At 43.9% G+C, this 16,620-nt stretch overlaps 1 protein-coding gene and 1 pseudogene across 1 annotated transcript; one reads left to right on the plus strand and one right to left on the minus strand.

The window, feature by feature from the left end:
• Positions 1-9,496: 9,496 nt before the first annotated feature.
• LOC112259176 (homeobox protein XHOX-3-like) lies at positions 9,497-11,742 on the plus strand. The gene is made up of 3 exons (XM_024433922.2): positions 9,497-9,500; positions 9,830-10,068; positions 10,501-11,742. The coding sequence occupies exons 1-3, from the start codon at positions 9,497-9,499 to the stop codon at positions 10,969-10,971; spliced, it is 714 nt and encodes a 237-aa protein (XP_024289690.1). The 3' UTR covers positions 10,972-11,742.
• A 4,368-nt stretch (positions 11,743-16,110) lies between these two features.
• The window catches only part of LOC112259177, a 31,369-nt pseudogene continuing 30,859 nt past the window's right edge, over positions 16,111-16,620 (minus strand).

Here is a 16,620-nt window from a genome sequence, read left to right on the forward strand (position 1 = left end):
TAGCCTAGTCGCAAAATAGAACTCAATTGATTGAACATGAACTTGATTTCAATATGATTGAAATAGGCTATAAGCCCCTGGTATCATAATGCCGTCAACTTGTGGTTTTTCATTTTTAGAACCATTTATCCTTCACTTGTTTGTAACAATTCCAAATACTATGGCAACTTTGTATTTGTAGTCAACTTCGTTCTGAAATGATCTGCAGTCACATACTTTTTCTTTATGGCGCGGATGAGCACTGTGTGTGCACTTTGGCTGATACCAGTGGTCTGGATCACTCGTAGATGTAAGAAGATTTTTTAAGAGCCACGTACTAACGAAGGCTTTGAGGAACACATCGGCTCCTAAAGATATACACGAGGGTCAACTATCACTGTTTTAACTGGGAACGGAACATGAATATTTCAAGCAAGCTTATCAGTCCTCCCTATTAATTAGCTTATTGCCCCATCCTCTATAGATTTCTATCTATATACTCCTCCATCTAAATGTTCCTCTTCAACTCGGTGACGCAAACACAAGTGGTACTCTGCACCCTCGTTCAATGACAGCCTTCCCGAAAGTGGGCAGTTAGTGGTCTGATCATAAGGGGGCGCTCAGTGCCTAAACCCACAAACCCTTTTCTGCCCCCAAAACATGGGAGGGTATACGCTATGGGAAGCTCAGAGGGTAGGCCTATATTTAGTCAATATACCTTAATAGCAGAATGCATTCATGTGACCTACTGAATTGGATTTAGAGATAGGTCATTGGAATCAGAGATAGGTCATTTCAGCGTAAACTGTTTAATTTATTTATTTGTTAGTCTTTGTATAATACTCGATAGACGTATGTGGTTAACGTCTATATTGGGGTAGAGAAGAGGGTCCAGATGTCCAGAACATCGATGTTTCCCACATCGAAACACATCCAAGTTCTACATGCATTTGGAAAGTATTTTGTTGACCAATTTTGATTGAATAGCGGCCAAATATGACTCTGGTTATTCGATCAGTCTGAATGTCCAGGATGATTGTCAGTTAATTATATACAATACCAATCCAACGTTTGGACACACCTACTCATTGAAAGACTTCTCTTTCTTTTTTTCTCTTAAAAAAAACAACAATTTTCTACATTGTCGAATAATATTGAAGACATCAAAACTATGAAATAACAGATATGGAATCATGTAGTAACCAAAATACTGACAAACAAATAAAAATATATTTTATATTTGAGATTCTTCAAAGTAGCCACCCTTTGCCTTGATGACAGCTTTGCACACTCTTGGCATTTGCTCAACCAGTTTCACCTGGAATGCTTTTCCAGCAGTCTTGAAGGAGTTCCCACATATGCTGAGGACTGGTTGGCTGTTTTTCCTTCACTCTGTGGTCCAACTCATCTCAAACCATCTCAGTTGGGTTGAGGTCAGGTGATTGTGGAGGCCAGGTCATCTGATGCAGCACTCCATCACTCCACTTCTTGGTCAAACAGCCCTTACACAACCTGGAGGCGTGCTGGGTCACTGTCCTGTTGAAAAACAAATGATAATCCCACTAAGTGCAAACCAGATGGGATGGGGTATCGCTGCAGAATTCCGTGGTAGCCATGCTGGTTAAGTGTGCCTTGAATTCTAAATAAATCACAGACAGTGTCATAAGCAAGCACCCTCACACCATCACACCTCCTCCGTGCTTCATGGTGGAAACCACACATGTGGACATCATCTGTTCACCTACTCTGCGTCTCACAAAGGCACGGTGGTTGGAACCAAAAATCTCCAATTTGAACTCATCAGACCAAAGGACACATTTTCACCGGTCTAATATCCATTGCTCGTGTTTCTTGGCCCAAGCAAGTCTCTTCTTATTATTGGTGTCCTTTGGTAGTGGTTTCTTTGCAGCAATTCGACCATGGCCTGATTCATGCAGTCTCCTCTGAACAGTTGTTGTTGAGAAGGGTCTGTTCCTTGAACTCTGTGAAGCATTTATTTGGGCTGCAATTTCTGAGGCTGGTAACTCTAATGAATTTATCAAAACAAAACAAAATCAAATCATATTTTATGAGTCACATGCACCGAATACAGTGAATTACTTACTTACGAGCCCCTAACCAACAATGCAGTTAAAAAAAATACAGATAAGAATAAGAGATAAAAGTAACAAGTAATTAAAGAGCAGCAGTGAAATAACAATAGCGAGTCTATATACAGGGGGGTACCAATACAGAGTCAATGTGCGGGGGCACCGGTTATTTGAGCTAATAAGTACATGCAGGTTGAGTTATTAAAGTGCCTATGCAAAGATGACAACAGAGTCGCAGTGGTGTAAAGAGGGGGTGGGGGGTATGAGGGCACCGCAAATAGTCTAGGTAGCCATTTGACTAGATGTTCAGGAGTCTTATGGCTTGGGGGTAGAAGTTGTTTAGAAGGCTCTTTGACCTAGACTTGGTGCTCCAGTACCGCTTGCCATGCGGTAGCAGAGAGAACAGACTATGACTAGGGTGGCTGGTGTCGTTTACAATTTTTAGGTCCTTCCTCTGACACCCCCTGATATAGAGGTCCTGGATGGCAGGAATCTTGGCCCCAGTGATGTACTGGACCATTCACACTACCCTCTGTAGTGCCTTGTGGTCAGAGGCCGAGAAGTTGTCATACCAGGCAGTGATGCAACCGATGGTGCAGCTGTAGAACCTTTTGAGGATCTGAGAACCCATGCCAAATCTTTTCAGTCTCCTGAGGGGGAATAGGTTTTGTCGTGCCCTCTTCACAACTGTCCTGGTGTGCTTGGATAGTTTGAAGGTGATGTGGACATCAAGGAACTTGAAGCTCTCAACCTGTTCCACTGCAGCCCCGTTGAGGAGAATGGGGGCGTGCTCGGGTCCTCTTTTGCTAGTGGTCCACAATCATCTCCTTTGTCTTGATGACATTGAGGGAGAGGTTGTTGTCCTGGCACCACACAGCGAGGTCTCTGACCTCCCTATAGGCTGTCTTGTCGTTGTCGGTGAATAGGCCTACCACTGTTGTGTCATCAGCAAATTTAATGATGGTGTTGGAGTCGTGCCTGGCCGTGCAGTCATGAGTGAACAGGGAGTACAGGAGGGGACTGAACATGCACCCCTGAGGGGCCCCTGTGTTGAGGATCAGCTTGGCAGATGTGTTGTTACCTACACTTACCACCTGGGGGCGGCCCGTCAGGAAGTCCAGGATCCAGTTGCAGAGGGAGGTGTTTAGCCAGGGACCTTAGCTTATTGATGAGTGCTTTGAGGGCACTATGGTGTTGAACGCTGAGCTGTAGTCAATGAATAGCATTCTCACATACAGTGGGGAGAACAAGTATTTTATACACTGCTGATTTTGCAGGTTTTCCTACTTACAAAGCATGTAGAGGTCTATAATTTCTTTTCATAGGTACACTTCAACTGTGAGAGACGGAATCTAAAACAAAAATCCAGAAAATCACATTGTATGATTTTTAAGTAATTCATTTGCAATTTATTGCATGACATAAGTATTTTATCACCTGCCAACCAGTAAGAATTCCGTCTCTCACAGACCTGTTTGTTTTTCTTTAAGAACCCCTCCTGTTCTCCACTCATTACCTGTATTAACTGCACCTGTTTGAACTCGTTACCTGTATAAAAGACACCTGTCCACACACTCAATCAAACAGACTCCAACCTCTCCACAATGGCCAAGACCCGAGAGCTGTGTAAGAACACCAGGGATAAAATTGTAGACCTCCACAAGGCTGGGATGGGCTACAGGACAATAGGCATGCAGCTTGGTGAGAAGGCAACAACTGTTGGCACAATTATTAGAAAATGGAAGAAGTTCAAGATGATGGTCAATCACCCTCGGTCTGCGGCTCCATGCAAGATTTCACCTTGTGGGGCATCAATGAACATGAGGAAAGTGAGGGATCAGCCCAGAACTACACGGCAGGACCTGGTCAATGACCTGAAGAGAGCTGGGACCACAGTCTCAAAGAAAACCATTAGTAACACACTACGCCATCATGGATTAAAATCCTGCAGCGCACGCAATGTCACCCTGCTCAAGCCAGTGCATGTCCAGGCCCGTCTGAAGTTTGCCAATGACCATCTGGATGATCCAGTGGTGGAATGGGAGAAGGTCATGTGGTCTGATGAGACAAAAATAGAGCTTTTTGGTCTAAACTCTACTCGCTGTGTTTGGAGGAAGAAGAAGGATGAGTACAACCCCAAGAACACCATCCCAACCGTGATTCATGGAGGTGGAAACATCATTCTTTGGGGATGCTTTTCTGCAAAGGGGACAGGACGACTGCACCGTATTGAGGGGAGGATGGATGGGGCCATGTATTGCGAGATCTTGGCCAACAACCTCCTTCCCTCAGTAAGAGCATTGAAGATGGGCCGTGGCTGGGTCTTCCAGCATGACAATGACCCGAAACACACAGCCAGGGCAACTAAGGAGTGGCTCCGTAAGAAGAATCTCAAGGTCCTGGAGTGGCCTAGCCAGTCTCCAGACCTGAACCCAATAGAAAATCTTTGGAGGGAGCTGAAAGTCCGTATTGGCCAGCGACAGCCCCGAAACCTGAAGGATTTGGAGAAGGTCTGTATGAAGGAGTGGGCCAAAATCCCTGCTGCAGTGTGTGCAAACCTGGTCAAGATTTTCCTACTTACAAAGCATGTAGAGGTCTGTAATTTTGGAAACGGAAACGTATGACCTCTTTAATTGCAAACAAATGTTTCTGTACCAAATATTAAGTTTTGCTTTTCTGATGTATCAAATACTTATGCCATGCAATAAAATGCAAATTAATTACTTAAAAATCATACAATGTGATTTTCTGGATTTTTGTTTTAGATTCCGTCTCTCACAGTTGAAGTGTACCTATGAGAAAAATTACAGACCTCTACATGCTTTGTAAGTAGGAAAATCTGCAAAATTGGCAGTGTATCAAATACTTGTTTTCCCCACTGTAGGTGTTCCTTTTGTCCAGGTTGGAAAGGTCCGTGTGGAGTGCAATGGAGATTTCATCATCTGTGGATCTGTTGGGGCAGTTTGCAAATTGGAGTGGGTATAGGGTTTCTGGGATGATGGTGTTGATGTGAGCCATGACCAGTGTTTCAAAGCACTTCATGGCTACAGACGTGACTGCTACGGGTCGGTAGTCATTTAGGCTGGTTACCTTAGTGTTCTTGGGCACAGGGACTATGGTGGTATGCTTAAAACATGCTGGTGTTACAGACTCGGACAGGGAGAGGTTGAAAATATCAGTGAAGACACTTGCCAGTTGGTCAGCACGTTTCAGTGTTTATTTGCCTCGAAGCGAGCATAACGGTAATTTAGCTCGTCTGGTAGGCTCGTGTCACTGGGCAGGTCTCGGCTGTACTTCCCTTTGTCTCCTGTAATGGTTTTCAAGCCCTGCCACATCCGACGAGCATCAGAGCCAGTGTAGTACGACTCGATATTAGTCCTATATTGACGCTTTGCCTGTTTGACGGTTCGTCAGAGGGCATAGCAGGATTTCTTATAAGCTTCCGGGTTAGAGTCCCGCTCCTTGAAAGTGGCAGCTCTAGCCTGTAATCCATGGCTTCTGGTTGGGGTATGTACGTACAGTCATTGTGGGGACGACGTCATCAATGCACTTATTGATGAAGCCAATGATTTATGTGATGTACTCCTCAATGCCTTCAGTGGAATCCTGTAACGTATTCCAGTCTGTGCTAGCAAAACAGTCCTATCTATACCTTAAACATCTGCTTCCTCTGACCACTTTTTTATTGATCTAGTTACTGTTGCTTCCTGCTTTAATTTTTGCTTGTAAGCAGGAATCAGGAGGATAGAATTATGGTCAGATTTTAAAATGGAGGTCGAGGGAGAGCTCTGTATGCGTCTCTGTGTGTGGAGTATAGGTGGTCCAGAGTTCCTCTTCCTCTGGTTGCACATTTAACATGCTGATAGAAATTTGGTAAAAACGGATGTAAGTTTCCCTGCATTAAAGTTCCCGGCTACTAGGAGTGCTGCCTCCGGGTGAGTGTTTTCTCATTTGCATATGGCGGAATAAAGCTCATTCAATGCTGTCTTAGTGGTGGTGTGTAAACAGCTTCAAAGAATACAGATGAAAACTCTCTTGGTAGGTAGTGTGGTCTACAGCTTATCATGAGATACTCTACCTCAGGTGAGCAATAGCTTGAGACTTCCTTAGATATCGTGCACCAGCTGTTGTTTACAAAAATACATAGACCGCCGCCCCTTGTCTTACCAGATGCCGCTGTTCCATCCTGCCGGTACATCGTCTAACCAGCCAGCTGTGTGTTGATGTTGTCGTCGTTCAGCCACGACTCCGTGAAGCATAAGATGATACAGTTTTTAATGTCCCGTTGGTAGTTTAATCTTCCGCTTACCTCTGCGATTTTATTGTCCAAAGATTGCATGTTTGCTAGCAGAATGGAGGGAAGTGGGGGTTTATTCGATCGCCTACAAATTCTCAGAAGGCAGCCCGACCTTCGCCACCTCTTTCTCCGCCTCCTCTTCACGCAGATCACGGGGATCGAGCCTGTTCCAGAGGAAGCAGTGTATCCTTCGTGTCGAGCTTGTCAGAGTCGTGAAAGGAAAAAGAGGATTCTGCTAGTCCATGGTGAGTAATCGCAGTCCTGATGTCTAGAAGTTATTTTCAGTCATAAGAGACGTTAGCGGCAACATTATGTACAAAATAAGTACAAAAATAAGTTACAAACAACGCAAATAAAAAAAAACACAATCGGCTGGGGGCATGTAAAACGTCTGCCATCCGCTCCGGCACCATCTTATCCTCTGCAGCAGAGGTTAACTCTGGGTCTTCCTTTCCTGTGACGGTCCTCATGAGAGCCAGTTTCATCATTGATGGATTTTGCTACTGCACTTGAAGAAACTTGAAAAGTTCTTGACATTTTCCATATTGACTGACCTTCAAGTCTTAACGTAATGATGGACTGTCATTTCTCTTTGCTTATATGGGCTCCCGAGTGGCACAGTGTTCTAGGGCACTGCATCTTAGTGCTAGAGGTGTCACTACAGACACCCTGGTTCAAATCCAGGCTGTATCACAACTGGCTGTGATTGGGAGTCCCATAGGGCAGAGCACAATGGGCCCAGCGTTGTCTGGGTTTGGCCAGTGTAGGCTTTCACTGTAAATAAGAATTTGTTCTTAACTGACTTCCCTAGTTAAATAAAGGTACAATTTTTATAATAATAGAGCTTTTCTTGCCATAATATGGACTTGTTCTTTTACCAAATAAGGCTATTTTCTGTATACCACCCCTACCTTGTCACAACACAACTGATTGATTGCCTCAAACGCATTAAGGAAAGAATTTCTTATAACCTCCCGGGTTAGAGTCCCGATCCTTGAAAGCAAATGAGCTTTTAACAAGGCACACCAGTTAATTGAAATGCATTCCAGGTGACTACCTCATGAAGCTGGTTGAGAGAATGCCAAGAGTGTGCATAGCTTGTCATCAAGGCACAGGGTGGCTACTTTTAAGACATTTGCTTAACACTTTTTTGGTAACTACATGATTCCATTTGTGTTGTTTCATAGTTTTGATGTCTTCAATATTATTCTACAATGTAGAAAATAGTACAAATAAAGAAAAATACTTGAATGAGTAGGTGTGCCCAAACTTTTGACTGGTACTGTATATTTTTTTAAGTAAAGAGAGAATGTGCAAACTTCACACTTCACAGATGTTTAATGGCTGATATCAATCATTTCTAATAATATGTCAAGTCACAGACAGGCCCATATAGCAATATATAGGCGTACCAACATGCTAACCTGTATTCCAAGCTCCATTTGACCTGGTTTGACCCGGTTTCCCCCAGACAGAATACAAGCAGTCAGTCAACGTGGAGCCACTCAGCCATTTGTGATCAAAGAGTCTATGTATAACAATACAAACATCAACTTGGGTGATATCAGTAGCCTAAACCATCCTTCAGCCCCATGTCCGCCGATTAAACCACGTGCATACTCTGTCTCTACGTCTGGAATAGGAGGATAGACAGGTGGACCACTGCGCACCCAGGTTGCCACCCTCTCCCGATGGTCCCCATTTCCATGACCACTCCGCTGGGGCTATGCAACGTTTATCGGGGCAAGGAAAGGTTTATACGTTGGGGAGCGGGACAAAGAGATGCAGAGGCTCTTCCACCAGTCTTATAGCCTACCCGGAGGCCACACGTTGGTATTTATTTTATTTTATTTTAAATAAGCCTACCCTACTTGCCGAGCGAACCCGTGACAACTAACACTTCCTATTCCCAAATTAGACAAAAATGACGTTTCAATTTTAGATAGCCTATCTAGAATGAGGGCGACGCATCGATTCAGCCATCTCTGCAATTCACTTTTCACAATGACAAATCGATGAGAATTAGGCGGCTATGCATCAGATTTAGTTTAAGTCTATGATGAACAAATCTGCTCAATAGAATGTATTATCGATCCCCTCAGTGGAGTTAACACTCTTTCATCATCGATGGGATCAGGACTGGATTAAGCATTGTAACAGGGTTCTGATGGAACATAATCCAATGATCACGTTGATCAGTCAAATCAGCACCCCATTTACAAGTGCGCACTAGGCGCAACTGTATTGACACATTAGTAAGCACATAAAGTAGAACATTTCCTCTGATTTTAAAGGTACCAACTCGTATTTCAACGGGGGACTCGGATACATTTTGGAACCATATTTCATTTCAAATGTGTTAAATGCATGTAGCTACGTTAATATTTATGTTTGACTCTGTAGCCGATCAATAATATGTTTTTACAATGTTTTAAAGCATGCCTCTGTTTCAATAATCATGAACATCATCATCGCCAAATGTGTTTACATAGGCCTAATTATATCGAGTTGGTGTTTTAAATACTATTTATGCCAAACTATACGTCTAAACTGTATTAAATCGGTCTACACTATCTGAGAAAATTTTAAATGGCCAGTTTTGCACAAATTTACGAACATTAAGGTTCTAATGATTGACTTCCAAAAATACAAACATCAAACGCCACAGAACAATGAGGGTTGGTCTATTTCGACATGGAAGCTTCTGTGACAGTAAGGAAAGGGAGGTCGTTCTTAATCTCCATAACAAAAGTACAAAGACTGGTCGGAGACCAAAAACAATTGAACACCTCCTTCCCTCCTTGCGCCCAGGCGGCGCCTTGGCGGTTAGACCGTGTCTCTCATTAGCAAAAGATGTCTCGACCAGGGAGATATAAACGCTAGAAAGAAGGAGAGAAGGAGGGGGATTCAAACGGGGCGACAAAAACAACTAATCCCATCTATGTAAACGAATTTGGCTCAAGTCTGCAAACAGAGGGTCAACAAGGCATGGAAAGAGACACCAATTTTGGATGATACAGTGGCGCACGCATTGGGAATCATTTGAATTTTAGGCGAACATTTTTAAAGGAGTAAACTTTGTTAATTAAACTTGAAGCCAGGACACAAATAAACTACAAGAAACGACATTATGCGTAAGTAGCCCTAAAGTATTCTCAAATATTTTAGTTGTCTGTACGTAGCCTTGGCTTCCACGTGCTGTGGAAGCCAACCGATAATGTGCTCTAAGGCTATTATTTTTTAGGCCCGTGCTACTTTAGTAATGTACGCGTAATTACGCATGGACAATACATTGCCAAATAGTATGCTACGGGTGTTTTGGTATTCCTTTCGAATAGTAGGCCTATCCTATTGAGAAGTTTGGATCCAACCAGTTTGCAACAGACATCCACTTTAATTTCTAAAATGAAATCAAAACTGTTCTTTTTCATTTAACTTTACGTTCAATGTTTGTAATTTTCAGTTGCAGAGGGCAGAGAAACGCCGGTCGCCACAGTGGTTGATACAAATAGTAGACATGGAGAAGAGCCATGCCCGCGCAGCTCAGTCAATTTTATTGACCATAGTCGGCGACACCGTACTGCCTTTACCCGGGAACAACTGTCCCGCCTGGAGCAAGAGTACCTCAAGGAGAGCTACGTTTCTCGACCGAGGAGATGCGAACTGGCGACAGCACTGAACCTCCCCGAGACCACAATCAAGGTAGCTTACCCTAATGCACACATGGAAATTCTATTTAATTACCTCTCATTCTTGATCATTTTGAGAGTTAAGACTACACTTGGCCCTGACCAACTTAGTCACTTTAATATGCATATAAACGGCTTTACCTTTATGTAAACTATTTGAGGATATTTTATGAATGACAAGGAATGCAAGGCATGACTTCATAAATGAGGGAGTTTAGCAACAGCTTCTGGCATTCACTTTTTTATAGGTAGGGAGTGTCAGTTCAGGCTCCTGAACTACCAGTTTAACAGTGATGGTCCAACCTTACCTGAATTTAAACAAAGCACATTTGTGATGTATTATAGTGTGGGTCTACTGTAATTTATCATTGAGAAATGGGAAGCAGCCCAGGTGTAGTGGGCATCTCGGTTGGTCACTCCTTCCTTCCTCTCCCCCCAACCCCAGGTATGGTTCCAAAACAGGCGAATGAAGGACAAGAGGCAGCGTCATTCTCTCAGCTGGCCACACCCCCTGGACCCCAACCTGTGTGCCCTGATGGTGAGCCAGGCTGCAGCAGGCTTACCTTACTCCTTTCTCTCTCCCCTCCCCCTGCACCTCTACTCTCACCACGGAGTGGGGGCAGGTGCCCCCTCTGTTCCCAGCCCCTTCGCTGCTCCCCTCAGGCCACTGGATCCCCTGCGCCTCTCTCACTCCCCCTACCCCAGGCCGGGCGGTATACCCCCAACGGCCCTCTACCCCCATTCCAATGTGATGCACCATCCCGCCACTTGCCCCTGCCCCCTCTGCCTCCACTGGGGATCAGACCAACTGTTCAAAGCCAGAGGGCTGAGCGCTATCGGCCTGAATCGACCATGCAGTCCCAAAACTATGGCTGCCAGTCTGGACAGGAGGGAAGAGGTGCCTTTTCCCAGATGAAGTTTGCTGCAGTAGCTACCAGGAAATGATGATATGAAGTCAGTGGTGGTGACAGTACATTGAGCACAATCACACCTCATGATCAGATAAACTGCCCTCCCTGGAGGAGTGCAATTTGATCCAGCTTTCCATGTTGTTAGAGCTCTAGATTTACATGTGTCTGTCTGTAATAACACAGCTGGGGATGTTAATACTGTTTTATTTATTCGTGTGAAATGCAACGTTCTTTCCAGATCAATGATCTTGAAACATTCCGGCCTTCACACATACGGTAGCTAATACTGGGGATGACCTTGAGGCAATAAGAAACGTTCCTTTTGTTGTAATTGCATGTTATTATGTGCAAGAACGAGAAGTTTCATTCTAACTGGTGATTCACTAAAAGGCAGAGGAGTTCCATTAGTAGAATGTCCAATTAGACATTGAAGGTAAAACAATATATTTAAAAAACCCAGACATTTTCCAGTCCATAGAAATTCACATATTTCACTGTTTGCTCTGATAATCAAGTATGAATCTCAACACATGAGAAATGGCTTTGCAGAGACTACTGTTGCTCATGTGTTTGTCTGATGTTTGCACTATTCTATTATCTTGTCTAGAATTGAAGAGAATTGCATACAGTGCCAGAATATGTGAAGGCGCAAAGTGTAGATAAGATTTTCCTTTCCATCTTTCGGAATATGCAATGAAATATTTTAGTTAATACATATTTATGAGAAATCTCTGGTTCAATATTTTAAAGAACAAATTGTGATTGAGTGCACTCGTTTGCATCAACAATGACATATATTACTCTGTCAAGCCTACTTTTACAAAGTAAATTAAATAAATAAACTCAACACTTCTCAAATCAATCTACATTTTCAATGTTCTTTTGAATGGTTCAATTGCACACATAGAACCTATATTATAATCATATGACTGTGTCTTATCTGATAACAGTTCCTTGGTCTAGGGCAGCAATACCTTTTAGTGTAAGGACAGAAGCTTGGAGACAAGAAGCAAGTACAGGGAGTGAACATTTAATAAACAACGGACATGAAACAACACGGGCAGCATCTGGACAGGGGAAACAAAAGGACATTAATGCTGACACAGGGATCAAACTGAGGAAAAGACAGATATAGAGGGGGCAATCAACAAGGTGAAGGAGTCTGGGTGAGTCCACTGAAGCGCTGATGCTCATAATGATGGTGATTGGTGTGCGTAATGATGGGCAGCATGGCGCCCTCGAGCGCCAGGGAGGGGGAGCGGGCGTGACAGTACCCCCCCTCTAGGGGCGTCACCCGGCGTCCCACCTGGACGAGCCTGACGGGCCGGCCGAGGCATGGAAGCCGGCTGAGGCGTGGGAGTCCGACGAGCTGGCTGAGGCGTGGGAGCCCGAAGAGCCGGCTGAGGCATGACTTGGGGTGGGAGCCTGCAGAGCCAACCGAGGCAAGGAAACCTCTTGAGCCAGCTAAGGCGTGGAATCCTGACGAGCCAGCTGAGGCACCCCCGGGTCCTTCGAGAGCAGCACACGGACCTGACATCACCAACCAAAACAAAAAACAATATGGGTGTCAGCATTCTGTAAAGAAAGACGCTGGGAGACGAGAAGCAAGTACAGGCAGTGAACAAATAATAAACAAGGGACGTGAAAGAGAACACGGATCTGGACAGGAGAAACAAAATTACATTAATGCTGACACAGAGATCAAACGGAGGAACAGACAGATATAGAGGGGGCAATCAACAAATTGAAGGAGTACGGGTGAGTCCAATGAAACGTTGATGCGAGTAACGATGGTGACAGGTGTGCGTATTGATGGGCAGCCTGGCGTCCTCGAGCGCCAGAGAGGGGGAGCAGGAGCAGGCGTGACAGTTAGACTTGTTTAGATTACTGTAAGTAGTTCTTTGTCTGATTCAGCAGTAATCCCAGACAGACTGTAGACACAGAGGCTATCAATTACATTATTGCTATTTATTGACGTTCAGGTGCCCTGTTATTATAGATTGTATTACACATACAGAGACTGCATGTTCTTACCAGGCTAAAAATAGAGAAATTATAGTACAGGCCAAAACATCAACAGATAGGAGGTCAAATATGGACAGATTTTAAAAAAGGACAGAGCGATGTACATAATCGTTAAAATGACGAATAGAAGCCCTCACTGATGTATGCCATAATCAAAGTAATATTATACTGTAGGTCCGGGAATAAAATAATATCAAAATATCCACCTCTCATTGAAGCTGAAAACAAATGAATAGCCTTCTGCTGGACATGGTTGCAGCTGTGTGCCATTATGTGAAACTGCAAAGCACAACAACCCTCCACATCTTGTAAATGGTTAGTGGAGTGGTCATAAAATGTTCTGGACAGAAATCTGCAAAACAATGTTTGTAATGAAGCTCTGTTAACGTCGTAAAACAGAAACATGGATGGAAGAGTTCGCCCTCCTCCGAGAGAGACACAAAACCAACCAATTAGAACACAGCTCTGATAATCAGACTGGAAGTCTGGTTTAACAAGTTGACCATCGGGACAACACACTCTGCTCCAACTCAAACCTGTTCTGTTATCAAGAAGAACAACAGAACATCACACTGCCTTTCTATACTGTAGTCCCAAACACTGAGTGTCCATACAACCGTTTCTTTGCAAGTCTGTCATCTCATGAAAAGGTGATAAACCGGGCTACTGGAAAACAGAGGATAATTCTACTTCGCAAGTCTTAAAACCTGTCGAGGTCACCCTTCTCAAATGTAGATCAAACACTACTGTAATGATTTACCTACAGGAGTTGTCTAGAATATATTACAGTATGTGTAACAATGTTTTACTGCACGTCTTTTTGAAAACAAGAACTTTTACAGTGATATGGATACAGTTCACTGAAAAATCAATATGGCACTTAAAGAACAAAAACAAACCAATAACTGCAGCACTATAAGTGCTTGCTACTGTATGGTACATTTTGGGGTGTATTAAGGTGACCGAATGAAGTTCAATGGAAGTTTTCAATCCTATGTTCGTTTCAAATGAAATCAGTCTAGATTGATTGCTTTTATCTAAGCACTCATAATGACTGGGCAGATGATTTCTAAGTGCCAGCAGTGGCTTAGATTACCCTGTGGTCTCCACACCTGCACAGGTGCTTAACAAAGTATAGGGAGAGATTAGTCTGTCTGAACACAGCTTATGTTGGCGGGACACCAAGGGGAAGAGCAGCCATTTGTGAAGGCTCTTCTGTCTAGGGTTCATCTCTACAGATCTATTGTGATCATGCGTTTGCCTGACTAAATATGACTGGCTACCGAGACTGTCGAGGACAGGTTATATAAAACAATAGTATCAGCATTGGGAAAGGAACTCAAAAAAAAAAGTTGTTGCAACCACAACATTGTATTAGAATGGTAAATCATATGTCGTCATGATTGGTCATCGTGCCCTTGGATGAAATGACTGAATACATTTGTAAGCAGTTTATTGTTGCATAAATTAGTTAGCAATTTGCCTTCAATAAAATCGCTTGTGAGAGGCGCAACCTGCTGGAATGGTGTCAGCTTTTATAGGGACCAAAGGGGATGGAGAATTGCAGTCGTATCCAGGTCGGTCACAGTAGCAATGTTGGACAAGGTCTCTCAATCACCAGTCTGTCCTCTGCAACGTAGCTGGCGTAAGATACAAGTAAAAACCTGTTGTCTGAATCACAATCCCCTACCACCGTCTTGACCAATGCTACTCCAGACCAGCACAATCCCTCAGCATTCAAAGCACAATCTCCAATTCAAAGAACAATCTCAGAGTTCTGAGCTCAAAGAGCTTTTGTCTTTCATATGAACAGTGACTGCTGAATGAAGGAATGAAGCGATAGGGAATGGCCTCTGTAAATGCCATGGAAACACTAGATGGGAACCGACAGAGGGGAATCTCTTTCCCTCTGGAAGTCTGCATAGGTAATAAGATCAGACAGACACTGGAAAGGAAGGCTCTCTAACTAGAGAACTATGGGCAATCCAAGCAGCGAAAGCAGAGCAGACAGTAAAATCTCTGTTTCCCATCCAGCGTTTCTGCCTGTGTCTGGGGAACGCCACTGTGTGATATTTACTTTATCCTGCTGCTGGACATGCTAACAACATGCTAACGTAGACTCTATCGTAATCAACAGCCACAATGCTCTGCAACCAGACTTCAACACTTTTATTTTCACATGCAGCTCATAGTAAGAAATTGTTTACGTTTTGGATTGGTTCACAGACCTTAAACAATTTCTTGAAATGGCATCAAGTAAATAAGGTATACTTTGTAACCCCCCCCTCCCCCTCAATGATGAATTAATAAGTACTTTCAAATATACTTAATATTATAAAAATGACATTAATGACTACTATGTGACTTGACAGAGATATATTCACAAGAAGCTGCTGAGGCGCTGGATTGTGTTTAACAACTAACCATAACTACGCTCAATGTAATGTTTCCAAATGGAGGCCTACCTTTTTAACCTTCAGCTACCAGACATCTTGTTTTTTTAAATGCTTCCCCTTGTGTTTCCCACTAACCCTCACAGCCAGCCAGCCAGCCAGCCAGCCAGCCAGCCAGCCAGCCAGCCAGCCAGTCAGTTCCACAAATGGGATATAAATACTGCGGTGGATAACCATCAGCGCTTCAGACAACAGGACAAGTTACAGCCTGAGCATAAGCACCTGCTAGTTCGAGTTGAAATGATGTACCCACCTGAACATTTCAAAACCGCGCTCCGTAAAACATGAACGAGTAGTAACAGATATCGATTTAGATGTTTAGACATTTTTGTTAATTTGATGAAAAAGTCACAGAGACTAAATTGCTGTGTCTCTCGGTGGAAGTGGTCAGATTGAGGAGTAATGTCTCTTGATGATGCTTGATAGATGAACCAATGTTCCAACCACATTCCCATCTGGGCAAAATCATCTTAGTGGAGTTAAAACAAGTGTGAGCATGCAATCCACAAGCATGCCTGTAGTTAAGTTGACCTGTACAACATACAGTCTCAACGAGTCTCAGATCGGCTGGTTTGGCTTGTTCATGGAAGGGACAGCAGTCTTACCGGTATCTACGTCCATAGCTTCTTCTTTCACCAGGTCCCGGGAGTGATGGTGGTCGATGGCCTAATCACAGCGGTTGACCATGGTCTGGTCTGTAGCCTGGCATATCTCCATCACTCCGTACGATGCCACAAAGTGTCTGCCGGAGAGCTGCGGCAGCCGGATGTGGGCTGCGGGAGTGAGAGCCTTGTGCTGCATCCACTATAGGTCACGGGCCGAAGACAAAGACAGCTGCTGTGCTTTCCCCAACAGGTGTAGGAAAATCTTATTTCACCCACCTTGTATTACCTATTTGCCCAAAACCTCATGAGAGGTGATATTTGTTACCACAAACAATCTTATATGTCATTAGCTGATTTCCTACCTGCTGTTCTGTGACGTGATGTGTATTGGCCGCTTGGTCATAGGGGCTAGCTTAGAGATGGTGTAGAGGCCTGGGGAGCGCTGGGTCCTTCAAATACCCGAGGGAGGGGCAGCCTGGGGTGGGGCAGCCTCAGGGTGGTAGGGGGAGAGCCCTGCATGTGCATTTCAGCAAAGCTGCTGTTGTTGTTACCCAGCTTACCCAGAGAGGCA

The sequence above is a fragment of the Oncorhynchus tshawytscha genome, linkage group LG09 (genome assembly GCF_018296145.1).
Source record: "Oncorhynchus tshawytscha isolate Ot180627B linkage group LG09, Otsh_v2.0, whole genome shotgun sequence".
NCBI lineage: Eukaryota > Metazoa > Chordata > Actinopteri > Salmoniformes > Salmonidae > Oncorhynchus > Oncorhynchus tshawytscha.